Genomic DNA, 27,461 nt, shown 5'->3' with positions numbered 1-27,461 from the left:
GGAGAGAGAGAGAGAGAGAGAGAGAGAGAGAGAGAGAGAGAGAGAGAGAGAGAAGACGAGAATGCACCAGGTCAGGATATAAGTTCCCATCCCTCAGGGGCTTCAAGCAGGGACCTGAGGTTCTGGTGTGTGTGGGCTGCCAACCACCATCACCCCTGTTACCCTACCCTGGAGCCTCTGTGTACCTGCAGGGCCTGAGAAAGGGTTCTGTTAGTTTCTAGAGCTGGTGGGATGGCTGGTGGATTTCTTCTCCCAGCTCTGTAGGGTGTGATGAACAAAGCCACACCCGCTCTGGGCTTCTGGGAAGCATGCCCTCCACAGCCTGCCCTGCTTCTGTGGTCAGCAGCCGTCCTCCGCATCCCAGGCCCACTGCCATGTCCCTCCTCTATCTGTTTCTGTTCTTCCTTTTCCCAAGGATGCCATTTGCCCCAGCTCTGGGGTTTGTCACCCAGTGTGGCCTCCCTTAGCTAGCATCTAAAGACTCAGTCTTCAAAGAGAGTCATGTCCTGAGGTTCTGGGTAGAAGTTTGGGGGAACCCTGTGTGAGCTGGTCCCCACATCTTCTTTCCCTAGTACCTCCACAGTGACACTGTAAACCTTCTGACTGCTTTCTTCACCTGCCCCAGCTGTGGAATATGGGGTGCACTTGGGGAGTCTGGTCTGGGGTATTTCTCTTGAGTCCAGCTCAGTGACCCGCATCATGGAGAACAGAGGGTCACAAATAATTTGGGGATGGTCACAGCTGCTGAAAGGGTCCCCCCCTATGGTCGCCTGCAGTGCACCTGCCTGGGCATGGGGTCCTTCTAGGCTGGTGTCTTGCTGGAGGGTCACTTGACCAGGCTTTCCTGTATTTTCTACATGTGCCTTTCCATTCCTCCCATGCCCTGTGGTCAGCGTATTAATTTGTTTGCTTTGTTCCCCTTTCCAGAAACGGGAAGGCCTGCTGCACTCCAGCCACATCTCAGAGGAGCTGACCACAACCACAGAGTAAGTGGACAGTGGCTGGCCTGGCCCTGAGGGCCCTGTGCCTCATGGGAGTTGGCCTTCGGGGCCCTGTACCTTATGTATAATGACCTATGCTTCATGGGAGCTGGCCCTTAGGTACCCATTCCTTATGTAAAGTGTCCCTCACGGGAGCTGGGTTTTGGAGCCCCCTGCCCTGTGTGAGCTGGGTCCCAGGCTTCTCCTTCAGTGGGGGGTGCCTGACTGGGTGGCCCTGTCTTCCTCTCCGTGTCCCTTGGTCTTAGTGTGGTCTTTTCATGCTAGTGCCTGCCTCCTCCCTCTATCCACTTTCTTCTGAGCTTTCCAAATCAGAGTCTAACTACCCTCAGAAGATTTCTCATTCCCTAATTTAGAAGGTGAGCTTTAAGAATGTCTGATAGGAGCTAGAGAGATGGTTCAGTGAGTAAATGCTTGTCATGCAAACATGAGGACCCAGGTTAGGATCCCAGCACCTACATTAAAAAAACAAACAAGTCAGGTGTGAGGGTATGTATCTGTAACCCCAGCATTGTGTGTGTGTGTGCCTGCCCGTGTCAGAGTCAGGAGGATCCTAGAGCTCAGTGGCCAGCCACTCTAGCCAACTCAACAAACTACAGGTTCACTGAGAGAGACTGTCACAGATAAGGTGAAAAATTGGCCTCTGGCCTCCACATTTTTGCTTGCATGCATGCATATGCGCACACACACACATACACACACTTTTTTTTTCATTAAAAAAGAATGTCAGAGGGTATCATTTGTTAGCTTAAGATGGTCAAGGGATCAGGTACCCCCTGGTCATTTTCTAGTCTACCCTCTTTACTTGTTAGTCACTATTAGCTCCCTCAGAGGAAAGAGCTGTGTGTCCAGTCAGAACTTTCCTTTTGTGAGCACAGCTGAGCTCTCTGATCTCTTCCACAAAGCTGGAGGGTGATTTTTTTCAAAAGTCTGGAAGACCTTCACTCTAATAGCAAACCAGCTCGTGTACCCCATGTGCAGTACTTAGGAGCCCCTACAACACCCCAGGAAGCACTGTAAAAGCCCCCCGCATTTGTTCCTCTTGACCAAACCTGTTTCAATGTTTAAAAAATGGATGGTGTCAGCTAGCTCACCAGCTCCATTCAGAGACACTAACTACAGGCTGTGCATCATCTGTGGCCGTTCTACAGCCAGTTGACACAGAATCCACTCAAGTGTGGGGTGTGGGGATGATGCACTACCCCGCACCCCCGCAGTCCTCAGGGAGCTCCAAGCCTCTGCAAGGGAAGGGTAGGGAGCTGGGGATAGGGTGGGAATGTGGTTCTGTGCCAGCGCCACAGGCCTTAGGCTGCTTAGAGGAGCAGAGGTTGGGGTTGGGGCTGGTGATCTATAACAGGACATACTATCTGCAAGCCATTTCGGTTACTTACAAGTCCTTAGTCAGCCGTGCGGGCTGGGCTCAGCGGGGTGGTCCCTCTGCTGCCCTGCTGAGGTTGGTTCTGTGATGTCTATAGCTGAGGGTTCCCCAGGGATGGCTGGACTGAGATGGCCTCTCCTTCTGCCTCCCCCCATGAGCCAGCTTCCTCCTCAGTTGGTGGTCTGAGGCTAGTTCTTGGCCACAGACCCTCAAGGCTCCATCTTGGATTTTTGTACCATGTATTCCTTTTATAGATCAGAGCAAGTCTCAGGTTAGCTTGGGTCAGGTGTTTGGGGGACAGATGTTATCTTCTGGGGAGAGGTGGTTGGTCTGGGTACATTGCCTCGGGAGGTGTCCAGCCATGGAAATTGAGAGATAAAAAGTAGATGTATGATGAATAGAGCTGATCAAGAGAAAGCAGAGTTTATTAGCAAAGGAACACATGGGACAGATTCCCTTCTGCGCAGGGAAAATGTCTGCATGGGTCGTGAGCTGGGGCCTTTTTTAAGGGGGGAGGCTTCTGCTTCCTGCAGAAGGCAGGAAGATGTATTTTTTTTTTTTTTTAAGTTGGGGTGGGGGTGGAGCAGGACTGTTAAAACCTGTCCTCTTTAGAGATCAAAGGGGAAGCCTGCTGTGTTGGCCAAACAGTGGAGAAAAGTCTGCTTCTCTTGACTTTGAGACCCTGTTGGTGAGGGGGCAGGGCTATCTGAACCTTAACAGAAAGCAGCTGGGCCTTTTTTTTTTTCTTTCTTTTTTTTTCTGTCTTCTGGGGACGAGGCGGGGGGCAGAGAAGGCAGCAAGATGGATCTGGGAGCTCCACAGTCATTGGGGGTAAAACCTGAAGTCAGGGAGTGTGTGTGGGCAGATGCCTTCCCAACAGTTCACCAGCTGTGCCTAGCACTCCAGAGGCCTGCTGTGTGCCCACTGGAGCTGGGCCCTGGGAGAGTCTGGGCAGGTGGCGGGCACAGTGCCTTTTTTCCATGGCTGGGGGTCAGGCTGACAAGAAGATGAACGTGAAACCAGGCACAGGGGCTTTGGGAAGTGCTGTGGGCTATGGGGAATTTTCAGAGGCAGAGTGCACTGGAGTCAAGGAGGGGGGCACAGTTCCATTGAGGCCACTTCTACTGGGTACCAAGCAGTCATGAAGGGAGCTGGGATTTTCCAGCCCCTTATCAGCCTACCAGCCTCCAGTCTGGCCTCCAGTTTATTGATGACGTCACGGTACTACCACCTCCCATCTGTCCTCTGGTTCCCTAGAGGCCTCTGTGAGGCCACTCCCCAGCCCTCCTGACTTGGCAAGCAGGAGCACCAAGCTGCTGTTTCGGTCTCAGTGTCTCTGTCTCTTTGTAGGCTTTTCAGTAAATGTTTATTTAATAAGATGGAGTCCTAGGACTTGGCCTAGAAGTGTCTGAGGACTTAAATGAGTCTCCTGGCTTCCAGAAAGGGACCACATAGGTGGCCTAGATCTTGACGGGAAACTCATCTTCATCTCTCTTGTGGTTGGCTCCAGGACCAGGCCTCATGGGTCTTGGGAATCTTTGGTCTCACCTCACTGCAGAGGCTGGGTTCGTTACAGTGTCACCCTCAGTCTGCTAGATGTGGCTGTGGGATGCTGTTTGCAGCTTGAATTATCCCTGTGCTCTCGCACAGGGTCTGTCGCCTCCAACTGGCATCCCAGGGCAGTGGCTACCTCAGGAAAGAAGGTAGTTAGTAGCAATTCTTATGCAAACGTGAGCCCTTCCCCACAGTCTACTCGCCTCTGTTGGGTTAGAGCAGGGACGACTGAGGGGAATGAGTCCAGGTTCCACTTATGTTGGTAGCCCTGGGGTGATGTGACAGGGTCTGATCAGCTCCACCAGCACCCCCCCTTTTTTTTTTTTTTTTGGTGTTTTTGAGACAGGGTTTCCCTGTAGCCCCAGCTGGCCTGGAACTCACTATGTAGACCAGGCTGGCCTCGAACTCATAGAGATTCACCATGCCCGGCTCACCCGCATCCCTTTTAAGACCGGGGACTGGGTTCAAGCAAACTTCTGTCCTAGTTATTTCATATTGCTGTGATTAAACACTGACTGACCAAAACCAATTTGGGGAGGAAAGGGTTCACTTCACCTTACAGCTTATAGTTTGTCATGGGGTGGGGTGCGGGCAGGGCAAGGGGTTCCTCAGGGCAGGAACCTGGAGTCAGGAACTGAAGCAGAGACCTTGGAGGAACACTGCTTACTGGTTTGCTCCTCTAGTCTGTGCTCAGTCTGCTTTCTTACACAACCCAGGACCACCTGCCCAGGGCTGGCACTGCCCATAGTGGGCTGGGCCCTCCCACATCAATCAGCAATGAGGAAAATACCTCACACATATGGCCACAGGCCAGTCTAATAGAGGAAATTCCCCAGTTGAGGTTCCCTCTTCCCGTGTGTCAAGTTGACAATAAACTACCCAGCATACCATCTGACTCTCTCTCCCCCTCTCCTTCCTCCCCTTCTCCCTTCCTCCCTCCTTCCCTCATTCACAGGATGATGATGGGCCGATTTGGTAAGTACCCTGGCAGTGGTCAGATGGGATACTCTGAAGTCCCTGGGCACACAGGGGCCATCCAGGAAGCTCTGGGGCTCACAGTGTCCTGTGGGGGAGGAACCTGAACAGTGGGCACTGGGGCAAGAGGACTGAGGATTCAGGGAGGGAAGGATGCCATTCTGGAGAGGGGCATTAGCTGGGGGGGGGGAGGAAGGGAGTGAGGGAAGGAAGAGGGAGGGAGGGAGGAGGAAGGGAGGGAGGATGAGGGATGTTCTTGTTCCAGAAGCTTTCCTGCTCTGGTTGATTTCCCCTGGGTCCTGCAGTTGTGACTCTCTCGCCTCTCTGTTCCAGTTTGTAAAATGGGTCTGTACAGGGGCCTGGTGAGATAGCAAGGGCTCTGCTTGGCCTGAGCTATGCTTCTTTCTGGAGTAGTTACACTGAGTTTTCAGGATTGTTCCAAAGAAGGGATGCTGTCTGCCCACTTTGTACTAAATCACCCTACCCCATGGTCTGGGTGAGAGGGGGCAGACAAAGGGACCAATGTTTAAACTCCCAGAGGTGGAAGCCTGGCCTTGTACCCTAGGCAAGAAGGCTACTGTGGAGAAAAACTCAAAACTAGAAAGTGCTGGACCACAGTTCTCCAGTGAGCAGGAGGGGACGAAGGCTGTTAGGAGAAAAGTGGACGTCAGGTAGATGTTCCTGAGCTTGGCACTGGGGAGTCCTTGGAGGTGGGGCCGCCACCCCCAAAGTCCCACAAAGAGTCAGTCTCTGACCTGGAGGTTGTGATGAAAAGAGGCTGGCGCATTACTGCTGTGAAGAGCGGACGTGGTTCTGATGGTCTGGAAGGTCTTGAGTTTGGAAGAGCGCAGCAGCTGTTGGCCCCTGAACCCTCTCTAGTGGATAGACACTAGTCCTGATGGGAAAATTTACAGGCTTTTACATTTTTCTGACAGCAACTCAGCCTTTGCTCCTCCTCCCCCATCTTTAATGTCACTATTATTAAACAAGAAATAAAGGCAGGTGGCTCCCTGAAGGAGAGGCAGGGTACAGGCACCTGTCCCTGTCCAGGTGGAGTCTAGTTTGGAGCCTGGTGTCTCCCTGGTTCCTCCTCTCCCTCCTTCTTGCAGGGAGGAGTCTCTGAGGATGGAAAAGTGATGGATAGGAGGACGTCTGAGCTTGGAGCTGGTGCTTCTGTTTTGAGTTGGCCCCATTTCAGGTTCAGTGCCTTTGTCTGGGGGAGGTGAGCCTGGGTCTGTGGGGTTCCGGGAGCCTGGCAGCTGGGGAGCACACCAGGCCAGGTGCACAGGGTGTGGCTCCTGAGGAGAGAGTCAGGTGCTTCAGGACTCTGCCACAGCTCTGAGGCCATCTGAGGCCGCTCTTGAGCTCCACAAGAGGCCTCAGGGGCTGTGTGCACTCCTTCCCAGGATCCAGCATGAGATGAAACAGGCTATTAGTCGGTGACAGGCAATTAGTTCCGCCCCCGCCTTGTGCTTCTGCTGACGCAAACTCCAGGTCTCCTAGTTACGAGTCCCCTGGCTCCCCGGGATCCTCTTGGGGAAGCAGTGCACATCAGGTCTAGCCTTCGTGGTCACACGCCTTGTGCTTCTGCTGACGCAAACTCCAGGTCTCCTAGTTACGAGTCCCCCGGCTCCCCGGGATCCTCTTGGGGAAGCAGTGCACATCAGGTCTAGCCTTTGTGGTCACATCTGGCCAGGGTCTGGCCACCTTTGGGCTCCACAGCCTCCCCAGGATGTTGGCCCCTAGCTAGCCCTTCCAGGCAGTTTCTTTGCACATTGCTGGGGTGGAAGGGGGTAGTCTCAGAGCACCCCGGTCATGTCCGCTTCCTGTCCACAGTCCTTGCAGTGGTCTCTAAAGACCTCCTAGACACTCATCCCCTCTGCCCTCCTCGTCCTGCCCCATGAGTGTCCATACCCAGCCCTGTGTCCCCTTCACTTCTCTTGCCACCCAAGGTGTTCTTCTGAATTAGCCTTGGTTCCTTCCTTCATTGGCTTAACTGTCACTTATAAGGGATTCCCCACCACCACCACAAACTAGCATGCATACTCTGTCACCCTCAGCTTGTATTATCTGCCTCTGTAACCCCAGGACCTTTGCAGAGCCAGGTCTACCCAGGAGTCTCCATGATTGCATGTTATCCTCCCCATGCCCCTCACAGACAGCGGTACAGTTATTTGTAGGCATGTCCAACACCTCTTTCTTCACTCAGGAGCTGCACTCAGGAGCTTTGAACTGGAAGCATTCTGTAGGCTGGGGCAGGCTGGTGCCACTGGCACCCAGCCTGTGTGCTCTCAGGAGCCAGCCCTAAACCGCTTCTGCATTAAGGAGCTTCCAAGAGAGTTAGCCGATCCCCCTGCTCTGGGATTTCTGGAGTGGTTGCCCTCAACCTGCTTGGCTTTCAAGCGCTCTGTGTAGGAGGAGGGGACCCTCTCTGGTCACCGCCCTGTCACTCCTGCAGGTGAAAAGTTCCTAGCCCCCGGCCTGGCTGAAGGGAGGAACAGTCTCCCTGGAAACAAGCCTCCTGGGAGCTGGGAGGTTAGAGCCTGGTCTCCATGACAACGGCTTTGCCGGGTTGCCTCTTTAGCGGGTGACTCTTCCTCCTCCCCGGCTCCCCAACTTGGAGCCCATTCTGAGGTTGTCAGAAGGGGGGGTGTGAGAAGGGAGGAAGCACCTGCCTTATGGTGTCCTCACCTTCCTGTCACCCCTCTAGCAGAGCCAGTTCTAAAACTCTGACCTGATGTCCACACACCTGGTGGCAGTGCCTGCCAGGAGTTCTGGTCGGCACCCTCAGGTCACCTGGTCTTGAACCAGCTCCGTGCTCTCTAGTGCTTCATTTTGCATATTCCGTTACCTCTGGCTACGAGTCCCTTCCCCTTCGTCCCCTCTGAGCTCTCCAGCCTGGCTCAGATCCCAGAGCTCCTTCCTCTGTCCCACAGTCCCTCCTGCCCATGGTCTGTATGTACAAACTCAGGTGCTGCCAGGAGTCAAGGGCGGAATATAGTTAGATTATAAAATGAGAGATGGCCAACCCCCAGCCTCAGTGATGGAGACTCCGAGGAGGGGGAACCTGGGGAAATAGGACCCTCTATTCCTTATCCTTAGGGGGAGCTCCCTGACTCCAGTTGCGTGTGTGACTGTGGTCCTAGCCTCTGCTCTTCAGGAAAGAATCTTCTAGTCTAAAAACTTGCCTGCAAAGAAGACAGCCTGTTGGGGACCAGGGGTGCAGATCTGGGGACTCCAGGTAGCAGTGGTTGTGTTGACCAGTTCTCCTGGTCTGCACCCTTCCCCTGGCTGGTGGCTTCCCCAGGATAAGAAGGGAATTGAGCCGGGCGTGGTGGCGCACGCTTTTAATCCCAGCTCTTGGGAGGCAGAGGCAGGCGGATCTCTGTGAGTTCGAGGCCAGCCTGGTCTACATAGTGAGGTCTAGGACGGCTGGGGCTACAGGGAGACCCTGTCTCAAAAAGACAAAAAAAGAAGGGAATTGATGGCAGAATATGCCTGTGGGCTTGTTCCCTGTGGCCACATCCTGGTTCTTGCTCCACAGTGGCGGGGAGGGACAGTGTTCCTGCTCAGCAGGAAGAGACGTTTAGCAAGGGGTGAAAGTGTCTCAGCCTGTAGTCATGCTTTGGGGATTTGAACCCAGCTCTGCCCAGTCCTTAATGCCCCTGTTCAGAGCCCAAGCCCCTCCAGCCATGGGGCCACATGGTATTGTCCCCTAGGCTGAGGTAAGCAGCCAGCGTGGGAGGCATGCGGCAGCTGCCCCAAGTAGCCCGACTCTGCCAGCCCAGCAGTGGCCCAGCTAAATATACCAGTGACGTCAATGCCTGGGCTCCCAAGCTTTGCCACAGCCAGCTTCGCAGGTCCTCACTGCTTCGTGAAGACTAAGCTCCTCTGGCCTCTTTAACAGATTGTTTTCAGGAGGATAATCTGACTTGGATGATTATGGGAGTGACGGCTGGCAGTGGCTGGGGTGGCTTTTGTCCACACTGATGCTTAGGAGAAGGGGCTCTCCCCTCTCCCATAGGCATTTATGTGTGCACACACACAGGCACACACATGCATAGTCCCTTCTTCCCCTTTGCCTCTCACCTCCCTGGAGGCTGAGGAAGAGGCCTCCAGGCTGGGTTGGATGGGCACTTCCTCCAGGCCCTGGCCCTGGTGTCCGCCACCTACCCCTTGGTCTAGGCGGGTAGGGGACTTCCTTTGGACGGCTTAACTGGCTCCTTTCCCCGGAACCTGAGCTTTCTTGGCCACCCCAGCCTGCTTGTTCCTCCTTCCTCCTCCCTGGCCAGGCCCTTGGGTGACACCAGGTAGGTGTGACGGGGTTCCCTCTGGTCCCCCCACCCCACCCAGACTCCATGTTGCAGTTGGACACACACACACACATACACACTGTCCCCGGAACAGAGGACAGGCCTCGTCCCTTCCAGCACCTCCTCCTCCCTCTGTCAGTCCTAGAGACCACAGGTTTCCATGCCCCGCCCCCATCTGTCCCAGGTACCGTCAGATATCAGGGTTCAGAGAGCACTTCTGGAGGACCCCAGATTCTTGTGTCCCTGAACAAAGAAGTGAGGGAGACACAGCTGCAGCAGCGGGAGGAGGACAGGAGAGGCTCCACCTCCACTTCCAGGGGCCGAAGTGGCTGGAGCAGGCACCCAGGGCCGCTCATTCGCATAGAGTGCGCTTTTCTGAGCATGCTCTGTGGGTTCCACTGGGTTACACGTAGCTTTACGCACAACTTCATGCTTTGCGAGTCTCGGCAGCATCGGGGGTCCAGCATTCCAGCAAGCCACGGGTCAACTGCAGACAGTACAGAGGCACATGCAGATTTTCAGAGTTTTAAAACAAATTTCCCGACAACCTTGATGGGCCGGGGATGTGCAGTGTGAGAAGGGGGGGCAGCCTCCCTCTTGGTCGGCTTGTTTTCATGTACTACTTTTGCACGTCTTTGCCCACTGGTGGCCTCAAGCAGTTGGAAAGGCAGGGACTTTGGTGATGATTTGGGGTGACTTGTGCGCAAATGGCAGTTAGAGCAGGTTGGGGTTCACCAGGGAGGAAGAAGGTGGAAGGGGCACCTTGGGAGAAGTGGGCTGCTGGTCCTTATAGGTACCCCCAGAGGATTCTGCCTAGGGTTGGGGTTCCTTTACTCTGAGCATCTCTGTTCCTTCCCTGTTGAGTCGGGGAGTGGACGATCAGTATTGTCTTCCAGGAGAGGCTGATGGCCCAGCAGAGGACATGGTAGGGGGACATAGTGCCATTTTAAGAAGTGATAAGTGCAGGCCTGAGATGGTTGGGGTTCACCAGAGAAGGTGACCTTGGAAAGCAACCTGGGACAGTGAGGCTGTGTGAACGGCAGGTGCAAAGACCTTGAAGCATGTGCCCAGTGTTCGCAGGAGAGCGGAGAGGCTGTTCCAGAAAGCCCAAGGGATGTGTGGGAGGCTACCCAGCTTGTCATACCCCCAGGCCCTCAGGAGAGAGGGTGGACTGTATTCTAAGTGATGTGAGGCGGGGCTTCAGTGGGCCAAGTGAGGTGAAGGGGTCCAGGGGTACTTTACAGGTCTCTGCCTGCTGACAGGGAGGAGGCCGAGTGAGCTGGAGGCTGTAGCCATCCCCAGGGAGGGGTGTCGGGCTGGGCATGGGGTCAGCAAGCCTAGAGTAGAAGCAGTCAGATTTTCAGAGGAGTTAATGACAGAATCTAGGAAAAGCCAAGTGCATGGTGGGAGTGGGCAGGTGCCTATGTGTGATCTAGTCTCCCCTACCCAGTTAGAAGGGTCTGAGGAGCCAGGTCCAGCCTTTGCTGTTCACAAAACAGCTCTGTAGTCTGGTTTATGGAGATACAGCATCAACCAAGGGCTCCTCTGCTCTGACAGGAAGGTAAAAAAGGGACAGGCTGGGAACCCTGAGGTGTGGAGTATCCCAGGGGGTGTATGTCAGGGGGCTGTCCCCCGATGGGTGGCAGGGGACCAGGATCAGAGCAGCAGGAGCCCTTCTCAAAATCTCCTCTGTGCTTGCTCTCTTGCATGTCATGGCAGAGCGGGATGCCTTTGACACACTCTTCGACCATGCGCCCGACAAGCTCAACCTGGTGAAGAAGGTAAGGCACCTGGGCACTGGGAACCAGGGTCCGACTAGACTCTGTCCAGACTCTCTGCAGCCCCAGCGCCTGCTGGGTTGGAGATAGAAGATGTTTGAAGTCTCTAAGGTTTGCCCGGGAGAGAGTTCAGTGGCTAGGATAGCTTCCCCCGGGAGTTCTGATGTTTTCGGGACTTGTCAGAGCCTTTACCATGCTGCCGGGGTTGCTGGTCTCCCAGAAGGACTTTGACAGGCTAGTTTGTTGCTAGTGGAGTTTGTTTATTCATTTTGGACAGCACACATTCTGATGGAATTGTACATTTAGAAAATTTTGGTCAGGCTCAGATAGGGAGGCCGTTAGTTCCTGGAAGTGCATTTTTGGAAGGCCTGGAACCCTCCCAGGTCTTTCCTGGGCCAGAGCAATCCTGGAGCCCTTGGATGCTGAGAGCCATGCCTTGTAACCTCAGAGAAGCATCCAAGCTCCAGGCTACCACATCAGGTCCCTGGAGTCCTGGCAGGATCATCTGGTGTATAGACATCAGTCTGATTCTCTGGCTCCCTGTGGCCTGTGGCAGGTCTGACACTCCAAGCCTCAGTCTTCCCCATGGGTAGGCCAGGGTGGGTAAAGAGCAAACCCTTGCATTTGTCTCCGGGCTCCCTATTCGTGCCCCTGGGGCCAGTTGCAGTGTGTGGATGAAACTTGGATGCCAAAGCCTCCCCTGGCTTCCCTGACCCTGGCCCCCATCCATACTCATAGCCTAGGGGTTTACAGTTGTGTACTAGGCTGGGTGCCCACGTGGCCTGCTTCTACCCCCTCCCTTCCCAGGGCCAGCTCAAATTCCTTTTCCCTGACTTCCCTGGGCCTGCTTCCCTCTGCCCTGGGGGCTTACAGAACACCCTTACTGTGTAGGACCTTGTGACAGGACCTTGTGATGTCTCTGTCCCACCACTAGAAGTACATGAAGTCTTCAGGGCTCTTCACTGGGCCCCCTTCTGTCCTTCCAGCCCCGGCACTGGGCAGTGTGCCTGGATTTGGATGGTTGAATACTCGGTGATTTCCTAGGGTGGGGCAGGTACTGAGTTTGGGTTACTGCTGGGCTTGATGGCTGAGGGGGTTACAGGGGTTACCATGTAGTATTTTAAGCTTTTATCAGAGAGAGGCCTGTATCCCAGATACACAGGTTACAGGACCCAGAGAATGGTCATGGCTGAGATGGAGCCCTGAGGATGCCATGAGTGTGGCCAGCACACCCTCCCATTGAGTGCATGGGTCTCCGGGGTTACCTCTGGGATATGTCTGTAGATTTCATTCTTCTCATATGACTGTTGTTAAGAGCATGGCACATGCATGTGGACTGGACCCGAGAGCTCAGCTTTGTGAAGCGGCATCCTGTTGGCACTGTCTCATTAAAACTAGGGGATTGGCATAGGAACATGGACCCTACCACATGCAATTTGTGTTTTGGCCCCATTGGCGGGTCTGGAGTATCTCAGCCCTAGAGCACTCAGTCTACAGTGCTGGCTGCTGAGGAATCTGGTGGGTGATTGCTGATGGGTCCTTTGTCTCTGCCTTGACAGTCTCTCATCACCTTTGTGAACAAACATCTGAACAAGCTGAACTTGGAGGTGACCGACCTGGAGACCCAGGTAGGCAGTCCCTCTGCCCTGCGCTTCCAGCAGCTCTCAGCTCGGGTGGGGTGTGGGGACGGGTGGGACCACTTCGTCCATCATAGGAGGTCCAGCCACACTGGGAACTCCAACCTTCTGCTGAAAGGCTGAAGTCATGGACTCTGCAGCCTGGAAGTCCAGAGTCATGGTGTGGGCAGGCTGTCTCCATTCCATGCCTGGCTCCCCTGCGTTCCTGCTGGTGGGCTATGGTGTTGCTGTATTCGTATGTGTTTTATGTCTGTCTTCCAGTGGCCTCCCTCCTGTGTGTCTGTGTCCGCATGCCTGTGTTTGTGTGCTGTGTGTTTCCCCGGGGCTAGCTTCTAGAAATGGAGGCGTGAGAGTGAGATTGCTACAGGTTGGACTAGTGCCCACCCTAACGACTCCGTCACAACTTATTCTATCTCCAGAGATCCTGTTTCCAAGTGAGGTCACAGGCACAGGTTCTGGGGATTAAGATTCTGATTCATTTTGAGGGAGACACAGTGCAACTCATAGCACCCCTCAAAACTCTACCCCGCTCTGCCACAGGCCCTTTGCATGTGCAGGCCTATTGGTCTAGAACATTCTGTGTCCCCGCCCCCCTTTTCTGTAGCAGAGATGTTGCATACTTACATTTGGCCCTGTGGTGGCACTGAGCCAGTGCTCTCTAAGTGTCCCTTCCGGGGAGGATGTGATGGCTCAGTGGGTAAACGTGATCGCTGCTAAGCCTGATGACCTGGATTTGATCCCTGGGCCCACACGATGGAAGGAGAGAACTGACTCTCACAAGTTATCTTCTGACCTCACATGTGCACGCTGTCTCTCTCTGTCTCTGATTCTCTCTCTCATACATACACAGTAACAGCAATAGAATAAATGTCCATCCATCCGGCAGATATGGACAAATTACCTCTGCCGTAGGTTTATAAAACACACCCTCCCCAAAGCCACGCAGCATCGTGGTAACACATCTCAAAGCACACAATGAGCCTTGAAAGCAAAGTATAATTTTCCCCGGATTAGCTGTGTACCAAGTTGCGAGTCTGAGTTCTCAGAGGAGCTTATCCTCCTTAAACCCCTGGGCGATTTCTTCCGCTCCTCTCTCTTTCTTTAACTTCTCTCATCTGCTTTTCTAATTAAAAAAGTAATTCAGGCTCATTGTAGAAATGTCTGAAAATGAAGATAAGAAAAACAAACAAAATCACTCTAATCCTGTCACCCGGAGGGTGTTGTACCCCAGGGTTTTTTCCCAGCCTCTGCCGGTGCGGCCGGTCTCGGAAATGGTCGGTGGCTCGGGGCTGGGTGACGCTCCATCACAGAGCCCTTGCCTAGCATGCCCAAGGCCCCCGGGTTCCTCCCCAGCCCTGGTAACAGAGAAAATAATTGTCTCCCTGTTAGGTGTGAGGCTGCTCTGTTGTCTAAAGCAACCCTTGCTGCCTGCCTGTGTTCCCCCATACCACGTGTCCTGCACAGCTATTTGTGCCCATTTCCCCAGGGTTAGCTTCTAGAAACCTAGAAACAGAAGCAAGAGCAAAGTAGGGACACCGTGAGGCCTGGAAAGTCTGGCCATGGAAGTTGGCACTGGCCACGTGGGCAGCCGACCCATATCCGCTGCAGCCTGCCCAGCACCTCTCGTCTGGTCCCCCGGTGCTCGTAGCCAGAGCACCTCAGATCGGTATGAAATTTGTTTGATTCTTGATTTAGCTCAGTGCTTTCCTCCCCATCGTCACGCAGGTAAGGTAAGCACAGTCTGGCTTATCTCTCTCTGGTGTCCCTGTGAAGTCTTCACTCGGCACTGGGCCCCTGGGAGGCCTTCTCTCTGCTCACAAATTACCTATGCTTTTTGCTTCTTAGAGGCAACTTCTCCTGAGGGCCCTGGCTCTTGTCATCGGATATTTGTGGTTTTTCCCTCTTCCACTTAAATGCCGTGGGACGGCGTCTCTGAGGCCTGCCTGAATTGTGGAACGCTGGGCTGGAAAGGTCTGAGGTTTTAATAAAACGCCTTACCTTCTGCAAGCTCCCATTTACCAATTTGTGAGTTGCCAGTCGCACTCAAGGCCTTCTAGGCGGCGCAACCTTTCCTGCCTACGCAGGACTCTTACCTGAGAATCTTCTAGAACAGCATTGACTGATGGACCTTCCTTTAATGATAAGGTATTCTGTGGCCACTGGCCGGAAATGTGGCCAGTGCCCTCAGAAGCTACCCTTTCCATTTCAATTAGTTTTAAAGCACCAAATGGAAAGGGCCAGCGAGATGGGTCAGAGGGTGAAGGAGCTTGCTGCCAAGGCTAACAACCTGAGTTCAGTCCCTGGAACCCACATTGTAGAGGGAGAGAACTGGCTCTCACAAGTTGTCTTCTGACCTTCGCACATGTACTGTGGCACACGCATGCTTGCATGTGCACATACACATGAGTAAATAATGTAATTACAAAATGAGTCCGTTCCGCAGTTCTGCGTATTGGTTACACAGTAGTGTGGTGACGGCTGTCCGCTAAGAGTGGGAAGTTTTGTGTGTAGCTGCAGTTATAAAAGGACTAGTGAAGAAGAAAAGTCAGCAGAGGCCAGGCAGGAAAGAACAGATGCTGTGTGAGCTCCCCCAAATCAAACCCCTGGAGACATAAAAGAAGATGACAGGTGACAGCCCATGCCTCTAACCTCAACACTTGGAGGCTGAGGTAGGAGGAGTGCTGTAAACTTCAGACCAGCCTGAGCTAGAGAACATGTTTTAAAAGAAAATGGCGCTGGGGGTTTGACTCAGTGGGTAAGGGTGCTTGCTGTACAAGAATGAAGACCTGAGTTCAAGTCCCCAGCACCTTCATAAAAAGCAAGGTATGGTCAATGCACATGTAACCCCACTACTGCAGGGGGTGGGACTGGAGGATTGATGGGGTTTGATGGCCAGCCAGACCAACTGAAAAACGGTGAGCTCCAGGTTCAATGAGAGACCCTGTCTCAAGGGAATAAAGTAGAGCGTGACAGAGAAGGACTTCTGTGTCCTCTGGCCTCTGCACCCACACCTGTAGGGACATGCACACAACAAAACAACAAAATTCTAGCATTCAGGAAGCTGAGGCAGGAGGATGATTTTGAGTTTGAGGCCAGCCTGGCTGTCATGGCCCTTGCTGCCCTGCCACACCTAATTCCTTAGGTCCTTTTCAACAGAACCTGTAGCCTCTTAGGTGGTAATGGTAGTAAACACCCAAAATCTCAGCACTAAGGACCTGAGGGAGAAGAATTGTGAGTTTGAGGCCAGCCTGGGATACATAGTATGACCACGTATCAAAAGAGTTTGAGGCCAGCCTGGGATACGTAGTATGACCATGTATCAAAAGAGTTTGAGGCCAGCCTGGGATACATAGTATGACTGTGTCTCAAAAGACTTAAAGGAGAAGTGAATGAATGAATGAATGAATGAATGGGGATTCCTTAGGGCTTGAAAACCAGTGTTTAATGGGGACAGAGTTCTGGAGACAGCTGGTGGTGACAGTATGCATGTTGATGCCTCTCTGCATTCAGAAGCAGTAAAGATGGCGGCTGGCAAGATGCTTCAGCAGGTAAAGGCACTTGCTGCCAAGCCTGATGACCTGAGTTCAATCCCTGGGACCCACATGGTAGAAGGAGAGAACTGACTCCTGCAAGTTGTCCTCTGACCTCCACATGTGTGCCGTGGTATGCCCATGCATGTGCACACATACAAAATAAATAAAAATGTGATAAAAAATTTAAAGTAGGGTCTAGAGAGATGGCTCAGTGGTTAAGAACACTGGCTGCACTTGTGGAGGACCTGGGTTCGAATCCCAGCAACCACATGGCAGCTAACAACTGTCTGTTACTCCAGTTCCAGGGATCAGATACCCTCTTCTGACCTCTGTGGGCATTGCATGACATGGATGCACTTACATACATGCAGGCAATACACTCATACATGTAAAATAAAATTTAAAGTGGTTAAGATGGTAAGTTTCATGTTGTGTATATTTTACCAAAATGAAAAATGACTTACCCACATTCACACTGAGTCACATGGTCACTGGCTACCATCTTGGGCAGCACAGTTCTGTGATAGGAGCCGTACCTGTCTCCCCTGTGGGTCACAAGTGGACCACCAAGCTGCCACTCAGGACTGGGTCCCTCAGAGATACTGTTTCATAGTGGTGCTGAGTCCCACCTTGGGGATGCTGACTGCCTGCTGACCCTGGATTTCCTTCCGCTGGGTTGGACTAGTTGACCTGCCCTCGGAAGTCCACTGCCCCTGCAGTAAACAGAACCACCCCCTGTTTCAGCTTGTTCGGGGTGGAATGGGGCTGTTGAGAGTGGGGGATTCTTTCAGCTTGTTCGGGGTGGAATGGGGCTGTTGAGAGTGGGGGATTCTTTCAGCTTGTTCGGGGTGGAATGGGGCTGTTGAGAGTGGGGGATTCTCAGGCTGGAGGATTGGCTCAGTGGTTAAGAGCACTGGTTGCTTTTGCAGAGGATCTGGGTTCAATTCTGAGCACCCACATGGCAGCTAATAACTATCCATAACCAATTCCAGGGGACTCTGACGCCCTCCCCTGTCCTCTGCAGACATTGCATGACATGGGTGCACTCACATACATGCAGGCAGTACACTTGTACACATAAAATAAAAATAATAAAATTGTTTAAAAAGAGTGGTTGTCCATTCTACATTCTTGTCCCTTGCTGTGGGTGACTAAGGGACAACCCTTCTTGCCTGGAGTGCTGCTGTGAGTTCAGAGGGCAGGGTAGCAGTGCTGGGTGGGTAAGGGGTTTCTGGGGTGGGCGCTGCAGGCTTGGTGGCAGGTGTCTGTCCACACCCCACCCCCGCTCTCCCAGAATTGTCACTGAGTCTTCTCTGTAGTTTGCAGATGGTGTGTACCTGGTTCTGCTCCTGGGCCTCCTGGAAGACTACTTTGTTCCTCTGCACAACTTCTACCTGACTCCCGAGAGCTTCGACCAGAAGGTACGTGCCTGGTCTTCGTTCTTCGAGCAGCCCGAGCCATGCTCGCTGAGGTGGACAGCAGGAGTGACCACTTCGCTGTGTCCTACAGAACAGGAAACCACACAACACGTGGGGCTCAGTTGGATTGTAGCTCTGGGTAGACGCAACAGGAAACCCATTAGTGGCACACGACGCATCCATATCTCTCCCACAGGCTCATGTTGTTTGTAATGGCGGTGATCAAATGCCACACAGACCTCTGGGCTTCCTCCAGATGCTGTGCCCGGGGACGGCACATGCCACTTTGCAGCAGGCGTCCTGCTTCCCTGCTGGGCGTCAGTTCCTTCTATTCCTCCTGACACAACAGGGCTTTTCTCAAATATTTACAGTTACCACCCCTGTGAGTGCTGGGGACAGGTTCCAGGGCCCTCAGGTACCAAAGCCTGCAGATGCTCAGGTCCCATGTGTAAAATGGTGTAGTATTTGCATAAAGCCTACGCACTTCCTCCTGTAGACTTCAAATCCTGTCTGATGGCTTATATTACTTAATGCGATGTAAATGCTATGCAAAAGAGCTGCTTGCTGTATTGTTTATGGGGTGACTGCGGGAAAGCATGTTTGTTCAGTGTGCACGCAGTTCTCCAGACACTGTTCTTCTGCAGCCTGTATCTTCTGCAGATGTGTGTGTATGTATGTGTGTGTGCACATGTGCTTCATGTATGTGTGTATGTGTAGGTTTGTGTGTGTATGCTTATGTGTGTCTGTGTATGTGTGCATGTGTATGTATGCTGAATGTCTGCATCTCTCTCTCTCTCTCTCTCTCTCTCTCTCTCTCTCTCTCTCTCTTTCTCTCTCTCTCCCCACTTCATTTCAGTGGATGTTTTCCTGGGAACATTCCTCCTACAGGAGCCCTGGGTGGATTCTTGGGTCTGGGAGACCCAAGTGACCACTCCTGGTGTCTTAAGCAGGCACCTCTTGTTACCGTCTGTCCCACCCTGGCTCCTGGCAGTCAGGCCCCATTGCTGCACTGTTTCTAGAAGCCTCGCCTGTAGAGACTTGGCCACAGACCGTCTGGGTTGCTGGGGACTCACAGCACCTGCCACTTTATTTTTCCAAAGTGCTAGACCTGTGAATGAGGGAAGCAGGCAGTGGAAGCCAGAGCAGGAGCCAGTGTTTATCAATCTGCCGGCTGCTGGCACCGAGCAGTCTGTCTGCTCTTGGCAAAATGTCGTTCCTGTTGTGCCTGCTGAGATGGAATCGGACAGATTAAAAAGGTCTTGGCATGTCAGAGTGCACATTGCGGAGGAAGCAAGCGTGTGTGCGGCGCTCAGAGCTGTGGAACTCGGAACCTCTGTCCTGCGTTTCCAGGCCCCTGTGGCTGGCCACAGAGCATCATCCCGGTGAATCTTGTCTTTGTCCAAACTAACAAGGAGGCTGGTGAGACTGTGGAGTCAGCCAGATCTAAAACTGGGTCTTTGTCCAAACAAGGTTTTGTACAGATGGCAGAGCCTTCACTCCTCGGCTGGCTCTCTCCTTTGAAACCAGGATGAAAGTCCGTGTCAAGGCTGTCCTGGCCTGGAAGGCGTCAGACTTGACTCCTCCTTGGCCTCTAAATGGGAGTCAGAGAAGAGGGTACTTGGGGATCAGCACACAGTGGGGCCATCTTCCCATTCTTTGGGAGAAGCAAACTGGGGTCTTATCTCTCTGTAGGCAGCTGCGGCCCTCTCCTCAGGGAGGCGTGAAGAGAAGAGGGTACTTGGGGATCAGCACACAGTGGGGCCATCTTCCCATTCTCTGGGAGAAGCAAACTGGGGTGTTATCTCTCTGTAGGCAGCTGCGGCCCTCTCCTCAGGGAGGCGTGAGGATTCTTGTTCTTCTGTCTACATACATGTATTTACATATGTTGTGTTTACATATATAGTCTGTCCTCTTCTCTTGTGGGAGTGTGGGGGTATCACCATGGCAGCTACTGGCACATCCTGTGACCTGCAACCTGTGACCCATGTATTGCTCCCCTAATTCACACGGCTGCCAGGCAGGGAGGGGGCATTCTCCCTGGCTCGACCTGAGCCCAGCTCTGTGCTGGATACTAAGCGTCCTTTGCTTTGGCCCTGGACATCTTCGCATTTTCTTCATGGTGTTGAAGGAGGGTCAGAGATTCAGCAAGCAGGGTGGGAGATGTGCCCTGAGCTGCTCCCTTGAGCATAGTGGTGACCTGTGTTTTTAACCAACAGCATTAGACTGGGGATGTGGTCCAGTTGGGAGAGAGCCTGCCTAGCATGCACAAGACCCTGGTTTTGATCCCCAGCAAATACAGTATTCCCAGATCACGGTGACAAACTTCTGTCATTCCAGCACCGTCTCTCCTGCAGCTAGCTGGAGCCACTGCACAGAGAGCAGGGCGTGCAGCAGATTGCCACCCCTCTACCTCCATGGAAGCATCTCCTCAGTTCCTGGAGTCTCTGTGCAGGGCAGTGGGCTCAACTTGGCGAGGCCAGCATCACCTCCTGGTTAATGATCAAATGACGCTGCAAGGGAGCTTACTGCCCAGATCCTTGGCTCCATCACAGCGGAGCTGTGACAGTGTTAGTGTTGGAGACAGTGGGTTACTCTGAGCCCCAAGGCCTGTCCAGCCGGCATGTGTCTGTGTGCTTGCTGGTTTCCTGGTCTTTTCTGCTTGGGGCAGGTGGAGGCCAGGTGTGGTTTGGTTGATCTTCATGCCTGCAGACTTTAGGCTCCCACTTGGAGCCTTCCCAACCTTCCTTAGTAGGATAAAAGCCCCAGCTGGGCTCAGTGGTTCTTGGCCCTTTTGTTTTAGGGAGAAACCACAGAGCAGTGGGAAGGGAGAGGGTCTAGTCAGGACCCAGTCAAACTGGCCCTCGGGTTGACCTCACTTTCAACAGAATCCCAGTGCTGTCCAGGGTCTGGATCCCTACTGCTCTCAGAACACCGTGCCCCACAGACGCTCAGCTAGGCTTCCACCAGCTCTTGACAGTCATCCTGTAGACAGCAGGAGGCTGCTCTGTGCTAGGAGACGTGCTCAGGGCTGGGTACCTTTGCAAGGGACCGGTCCTCCCTGAGCCTCAGTTTCTTCATCTGCAAAATGGAACCACTGTTACTTCTTACGTGACAGGGTCTGAATCGGAGATAGAACTTGGCTAGAAATCCTAGGAGGAGGGACAGGCTATGTACCTCCATCCATTCCCTAACCCCAGATCCCTGACATAGGGACACCAACTGCTGAGTTACCCCCAGTGAATTCACCTCTCTGCCAACTCTGTCCTGGTGGGTTGGGTACAAAAGGAAGCAGGAAGTGGGTGCGGTGGAAATGTCCTTCACCACTGTGCCGCAGGCTATAGTCACACCTCCTTCCCACACTCATCAAGGAGTCAGTCATCCCTCCCTCCCAATCAGTTGACCTTAACTGCATGTAGTGGGGAGGGACAAATGATAAATGAGCGGAGAACCCCAGGAGGCCCCTCTCTCACCATTTTGTGTGGCTGTTGGGAGGTCACAGGTTCTGTATTTGAATGTGGACTTTACAGCACAACTGTAAATGTGGGGTACCAAGTAGGTGCAGGTGGTTAGGCCTGGGTGGGCGTGTCTATGTGGGTGGGTGGGATTGAGCGAAGTCAGCCTTGAGTGGGTGTGGAGGAGCTGGGTTGGCCCAGTCCGAGCTGTTGATGACCTGCTGCTGTTTCTTTCTGGCAGGTCCACAACGTTGCCTTTGCTTTTGAGCTAATGTTGGATGGAGGGCTCAAGAAACCCAAGGCTCGCCCTGAAGGTGATGCCCCACCAAGGCCCCTGGAACAGCCTTGTACAAAAAGAGGGATAGCGGGGTCGGGGGTCAGGGCTCCCTGGGAAACCTGCATGTCCTACCTGAGCATCCTAGACAGGGTAGCAGGCATCTTTCTGTGCATATTGTCACATGGCTGCAGGCTGGGGGAGCAGCGTGGGAAGGGACGAGTGGGAGGGGATGAGCGGGAGGGGATGGCAAGTGGGAGGGACGAGGAGTGGGAGGGGAGGAGAAGTGGGAAAGGACCAGTGGGAGAGGACACGGGCTGTTCTCTCTTGCACCAGTGCTGTTTCCTTCTGCAGATGTGGTGAACCTGGACCTCAAATCCACCCTGCGGGTCCTTTACAACCTGTTCACCAAGTACAAAGACATGGAGTGACAGCAGCTGACCCTGGTGGCTCTCCATCGATCCCCATTGCCTTCCCAGGAGATGCCTCCCCAGGGAGGCCACAGGCTTCCAGTCCTGATGTGCCCCCTCCCCTCCCCTCCCTCTTTCCCCTCCTCTCTCCTTCCTCCACTGTTTGCCTTGTGATTCCCCATCGGGTTAGGCCTTTGAAAACTCAGTGCGTAAATACCTGGCTGAGTTTGAGGCCTCACTTCATCATCTCTTTCCGGGATATTCTGACTCTGCTTTCTGTGTCTCCATCAAAAGATGAAAAAGAACAAAGACTAGCTCCAGCCCTCAGCCAACAAGGACGCCATCTTACGGAGCAGTTATCCAGAACGGGCTCTCTGTAGCCTCTGGCTCCAGCCCCAGCTCCAGGGACTTGGTCCTGCATGTCCTTGGGAAATCTCCCCAGGTTGGACTCTCCTTGGACGTGGGGTCTCTCTATTTAATGAAAAGGTTTTGAAGTTTGAACGACTTCTCTCCCAAGTCTTAGCAGCTGTCGATGTATGGCCAGTGTCCCCACCTGGCCTTCCTCTGGTTTCTTGGTTTTAACTGACCTTTCACATAAATGCTCATGATCTGGAATGGGCGGGTTCCCAGGGCAGCCTCACGGCGTGTCTGGGCGTCTTGCTGGCTCTGAATGTGAAGCTGGAGCCAGAACCTTCCACCCCAGAGGCCCCTGTTCAGGAATGAACCTGTTTTCAGAGACTTTACGAAAGGGCAGGGATCCATTTCGGGGGTAGCTGGACCATATGCTACTGAGTAACAGAAGTGAACATCCCACAGCGCCAAGCGCCGTTGTCTTTCTGAAGTGAGACCCGTCCCCACCCCCCATAGCATCACTGACCCCATGCCATCTTCAAGACTCCTGTCTCCAAATGCAACCTCCCTGACATCCAAGAAGTAGATTTGGGGGGTGTGACTCAGCTGGTAGTGGGGGGACATATGAAGTGTCCATCTCACTTCTCTCATCTCTCTGCTGACCCCCCTTCAGTGTTTCCTAGAAAAGAAAATGTTGGAACTCCCATGCGTGTTCACCTTGTGCCGGTCTCTACTCTGGAGGGAAGTGGGGTCCCGTGGCTGACTGGCCCCTCGTCTCTGGGTCGTACACCTGTGGCACCGCACCTCCCACCCCCCGCCCCCACGTTGTACACCTCCCCCTCTTTCCTTGAGCCCCTCGGCCTTCTCAGAGTCCCACCCTGCCACAGACAGGGCTGTGGAGTGAGTTTTAGTATTAAATTGAATGTCAGTGTTGAAGTTCTAGAAACCAGTTTAATGTTCTCCCCGGTCCCACTGTTGCTAGGCTGGGGATGGGCCTGGAATAGCCTCTCCAACGGAGGTGGCTTCCCAGCAGGGGAAAGAAAATTAAAATGGCATTACCGGGTCTCCCTGAGGGATTTGGTGACATTAAAGAGCCACGCTGACAAAATAGCTGGACTGGAACGTTCTGTGTTTCCCTCCTCACGTCCCTCCCTGCTCACAGGTGGCCCGCATCCTTGGGGCAGGAGGCAAAGCGTTTGCAGAGAACAGGGCAGTGGGGTCATCAACCCAGTCTGTCACATTGGAGGGGCCGTAGCTTTCCGGCCAGCCCCCATCTGGAGGATACGTGTCCCACTTTGATCCACATCACACACTCCTGCTTGGAGCTGGACAGTATACGGGTTGTGGGAAGCTGACAGCTCCTCTGCCTCACAGCAGAGTGGTGATACAGCCACAGACAATCAGCTGGGCCCTGTTGCATAGTCACCTGGGGGAGTGAGACCCTGGTAGCAAGATGTCCTTTCTCTATGCCCCCCAAACAGCTTTCCCATGACTGGAATGGCAATACTTTTGCGTTGCTGATTCAAGGACATCCCATAGCCTTCTAACCTGGCTTGGGCGAACATTCTTGTGATACTCCTGTAGCCCCAACTGGCCTGCCTCTGCTCTGTGTGTGCCACCACGCCCTGTGTGATATTGTTTCTTTGAACTGGGACCTGGCCTAGAGGGCTGGTAGAGTTAAGATCATTTGCCACCCCCACATGGGGGGAGCCTGCTCAGCCCTGTACCAGGAAGAGTCCAGTCTGCACCTCCTGGGGCTGCAGGCCAGGACCGGGGATGCTCCCCCTCGGTTCTGTGCTGAGCGGTGTGTCGGCCCCCTCCACCCCGTTGGTCTCGGCTGGACTGCTGGCAGCTCTTGTTCCCCTTTCGAAGACAGTTGTGCAAGCCCAACCCCAGGGCCCCATGGCATCCTGATTAGTCTGACAGAGTGATCTTATTTTCAAATAACAGAACCTTTCCCCCACTCTTACTGTCTTTTTAATTGTTCGAAGCAATGTGTCCTTTGGATTTCTGGATATTAAATAGAAGCCCCTAAACCTCCAGCTGTGCTTTGATCAGAGGCGCCTGGTGGACAGCAGGGACATCTGTGCTTGTGATGTGCTGCAGCTCAGACCCAGTGCTTCCTGGGCCAGGGACACAGGCAGGGGACCGGCATGGGTGTCGGTGGGCTTCGGCTCACACCGTCAACAGCTCCCGAGCACCCACTGACCTCTGGCTCTTTTGGCTGCCACTTCCCACACATTTGACTGTCTGTTCTTTCTGCCCAGAGCTGAGGTGGCATCATTCCACACTGCCTGGCTGGCTTGGCCTCTCCAACAGGTGGATGCTTCCAGAAGGCTGGAACACCACAAATAAGAGACAGACACTGCTGTGGGCCGGAGCATTCGGGGTCCCCTGCTCTCTCTTTGGAAGGGATAAGAAGTTAAAAACACCCCGAACTTGGTACTAATACCCTCTCCCCCCACCTCCATGAGGTCCTGGGCCACCTCAGGTGCTGATGGTCATTGAGATGCCAGGACTACAGGATGGCTCAGAGTTCAAGGCTAGCTTGGACTACATAGTTCCAGGGTAGCCAGGGCTATAAAGTGAGTCCCCAGCTCTAAACAATCTTTCCCTGATCCAGCTTTGTTTCCTGTGAGACTGGTGGGTTAATTTGCCTGAGCCCTTCCAGCTCAGTTTGGAGGGACAGAAACCAGCCACCCTCGCCCCTCAGGCTGTGCAGCAACGTCTGGAGGTGGCTTAGTTGTCTCACTCCAGGAGGACAAGACACTGGCCTGTTGTGGAGGCCTGGCTTGCCGCCCCACACCCTACAGAGCGCACAGTACAATAGTCTGCCCTCCAGTGTTTGTGCTTCGTCTGGGATACTCTGAGGCAGGCCACTAGCACCTAGGGCAGCGGGCTTCCATTTCTTTATGGGGGAGGAGTTGTCTGTTATTATTGAGGAAGGTAAACATTTCCCCTTAGGACCTGGGACTGTAGCTCAGTTGGTAGAGTGCTTGCCTAGCATGCTTGTGGCTCTCCTGGGGAAGCTGAGGCAGGAGGAATGCTACAAGTTCAAGATCAGTCTGGTGCATGCCTATAATACCAGGGAGGTGGAGGCCGGAGGATTAGGAGCTCAAGGTCATCTGTTATACAATAAGTTGGAGGTCGGTCTGACCTGTGTGACTCCTGGTCTGAAAATAAAAAGGTGCTGTCACTTTGGGTACCATTTCAAGGCCAATCATCACTGGTTTTCCTCAGAAGGGCTTTTTATCCAGGGTCTGGTTGGTCAGGTCAGAATCTGGGTGGCATGGCCAGGGATGGAGCTGACTGGTTCAGAGTCCTGGATCAGGTGACTCCTGGTGAACGAAGGTGAAGAGGGCACAATATGGGACAAACCTGTGTGGGGGTAACCAGGCCCTGGAGCAGGGGCTCAAAGCCAGCTAAGAACAAGGAAGACAGTGGTTGAGGGTTCCTGAGCTGCCCCAGGCCTATGGCCAGCCTCTGTCTCTCACAGAAGTGTTCTGTCCCACCGGGTTGGTCCTCTGTTGTCAGGCACCCAGGAGAAGCCCCCAGTTCTAAATGGTTTCTCTGCTTGGGTGGGATCCCTCTTCCCCTGTGGCCCTCTGGGAAATGTAACTACAAGTGACCACTTGCCCTTGGCCACTGGCATCATCTGGAATTCAAACAAGGAAGGTGGCATCTGCTGTGAACAGTCCAACCCTTGGGACCTGGTTCAGGTTTGACGGGGCAGGGGAGTTGCTCTCTGCTTTGCTTGAGGTACCAGAAAATCCCTCTGTGAGTTTGAGTGGTTTCAGGATGTTACCGCTGTTGTCCATCCTGGGTGAGCTTTGCTCTGGGCAGGAGTTTGGGGAACCCCATGGGTCCCACACTGAAGGATCTGGAAACATTTACTGAAAACCTACTGTTCGCCACTTCCCATGCTACACTCACTGGGATGCAGCAGGAAGCACGGAACATGGTGGGGGAGGTAGAAGGCCCACCTAGAAAGACAAGCTAGGGCGATGTGGAGCCAGGAACAGGGGAGATGGAGAGATAAGATGGCACAAGAGACGGGGAGGGGGCTGCAGCCTAGGAGGAGCTGGAGAGAGCCTACACCATCTCGTCCCCACCCAGCTTGGATTTCAGTGGGTCATGTGGTTCAGTTCAGCGGCCTCACCTACGGGGAAACAGGGAAACACTTGCTGGTCCGTTTAAGTACATGTCGCCTCGGTTGACACAGTGTGCTTCTCAGAACTGCCCCACGAGACACTATTGTGCCAAATGCGCTGAGAAGACTCTGCCCAGCGACAGGCAAGCTGTGTGCCAGGGATGGTGGGGCAGGCCAGAGCGACGCTGGATCAGAGCCTTCTCAGTTTTGGGTGATTTGAACACTAGGAAGAACTGTGCATTAAAAAAACAAATATGCTGAGCACTGTGGCAGTGTGCACCTCAGCACTCAGGGAGGCTGAGGCAGGAGGGTGGAGACTTGGAGGCCAGCCTGGGCTACATAGGCATTCCAGGGCAGCCTGGGCTACAGAGTGAGACTGTCTCAAAACAAACAAAGCTATAGATAGACAGCTAGATGGTAGATAGATAGATGGTAGGTAAACAGATAATAGGTAGGTAGATAGATAGATGATAGATGATAGATAGATGATAGACAGAAGATAGATGATAGATAGACAGAAGATAGATAGATGATAGATAGATAGATAGATAGATGATAGATAGATAGTAGGTAGATGATAAACAGGTAAGTAGATGATAGATGATTGACAGGTAGATGATGAGCATGGTGTGGGGGCTTCTTTCCACATTTTATTTTTATATAATATTGAGCGTACAGAGAAGTCACAGGAGTTATATCAAGTCCCCATGTTTGCCTGATGTCTGTAAACACTGCCAAGTTTCCACTACTACTTTAACCTATTTCCCAATCTGCATTTTCCTCTCCCTGCCCTCCCTTGCTGTCTCTGGATATTTAAAGGTGTATTCTGGTTGGTCGGTCTATCTATCATCTATCATTTATCTATCTATCATCTATCATCTATCTATCTATCTATTATCTATCTATCCATCATCTATATCTGTCTCTATCATCTATCTATTATCTGTCATCTATCTATCTATCTATCTATCTATCTATCTATCATCTATCGGTCTATTAGTCTATCATCTATCTACCTATCATCCATCTATCTATCTATCATCTATCATCTCTATCATCTGTCTATCTACCTAGCATCTATCTATCTAGCATCTCTCTATCATCTATCAATCAACTATCTAGCATCTATATCCTATCTATCTATCATCTAATCTATCATCTATCTATCTATGATCTATCTTTCATCATATGTCTATCATCTATTGGTCTATCTATCTATCATCTATCTGTCTATCTATCA

The 27,461-nt window shown here is 53.0% G+C and overlaps 1 protein-coding gene across 1 annotated transcript in view; it reads left to right on the top strand.

Annotated features, from left to right (window-relative positions):
• The window catches only part of Parvb (parvin beta), an 83,175-nt gene extending 59,994 nt beyond the window's left edge, over positions 1 to 23,181 (top strand). The window contains exons 7-13 of the mRNA XM_008844720.3: positions 928 to 986; positions 4,886 to 4,905; positions 10,938 to 10,999; positions 12,556 to 12,624; positions 17,486 to 17,587; positions 21,278 to 21,350; positions 21,665 to 23,181. Coding sequence (XP_008842942.1) covers positions 928 to 986; positions 4,886 to 4,905; positions 10,938 to 10,999; positions 12,556 to 12,624; positions 17,486 to 17,587; positions 21,278 to 21,350; positions 21,665 to 21,741 — 462 coding nt within the window. The 3' untranslated portion in view covers positions 21,742 to 23,181. The remainder of the gene's footprint in view (positions 1 to 927; positions 987 to 4,885; positions 4,906 to 10,937; positions 11,000 to 12,555; positions 12,625 to 17,485; positions 17,588 to 21,277; positions 21,351 to 21,664) is intronic.
• The last annotated feature ends 4,280 nt before the right edge of the window (positions 23,182 to 27,461 follow it).

The sequence above is a fragment of the Nannospalax galili genome, unplaced genomic scaffold (assembly GCF_000622305.1).
Source record: "Nannospalax galili isolate Female #2095 unplaced genomic scaffold, S.galili_v1.0 scaffold180, whole genome shotgun sequence".
NCBI classification, from domain to species: domain Eukaryota; kingdom Metazoa; phylum Chordata; class Mammalia; order Rodentia; family Spalacidae; genus Nannospalax; species Nannospalax galili.
The sequence above is the reverse complement of the archived record's forward strand: the minus strand, read 5'-3'. Positions and strand labels throughout refer to the sequence as shown.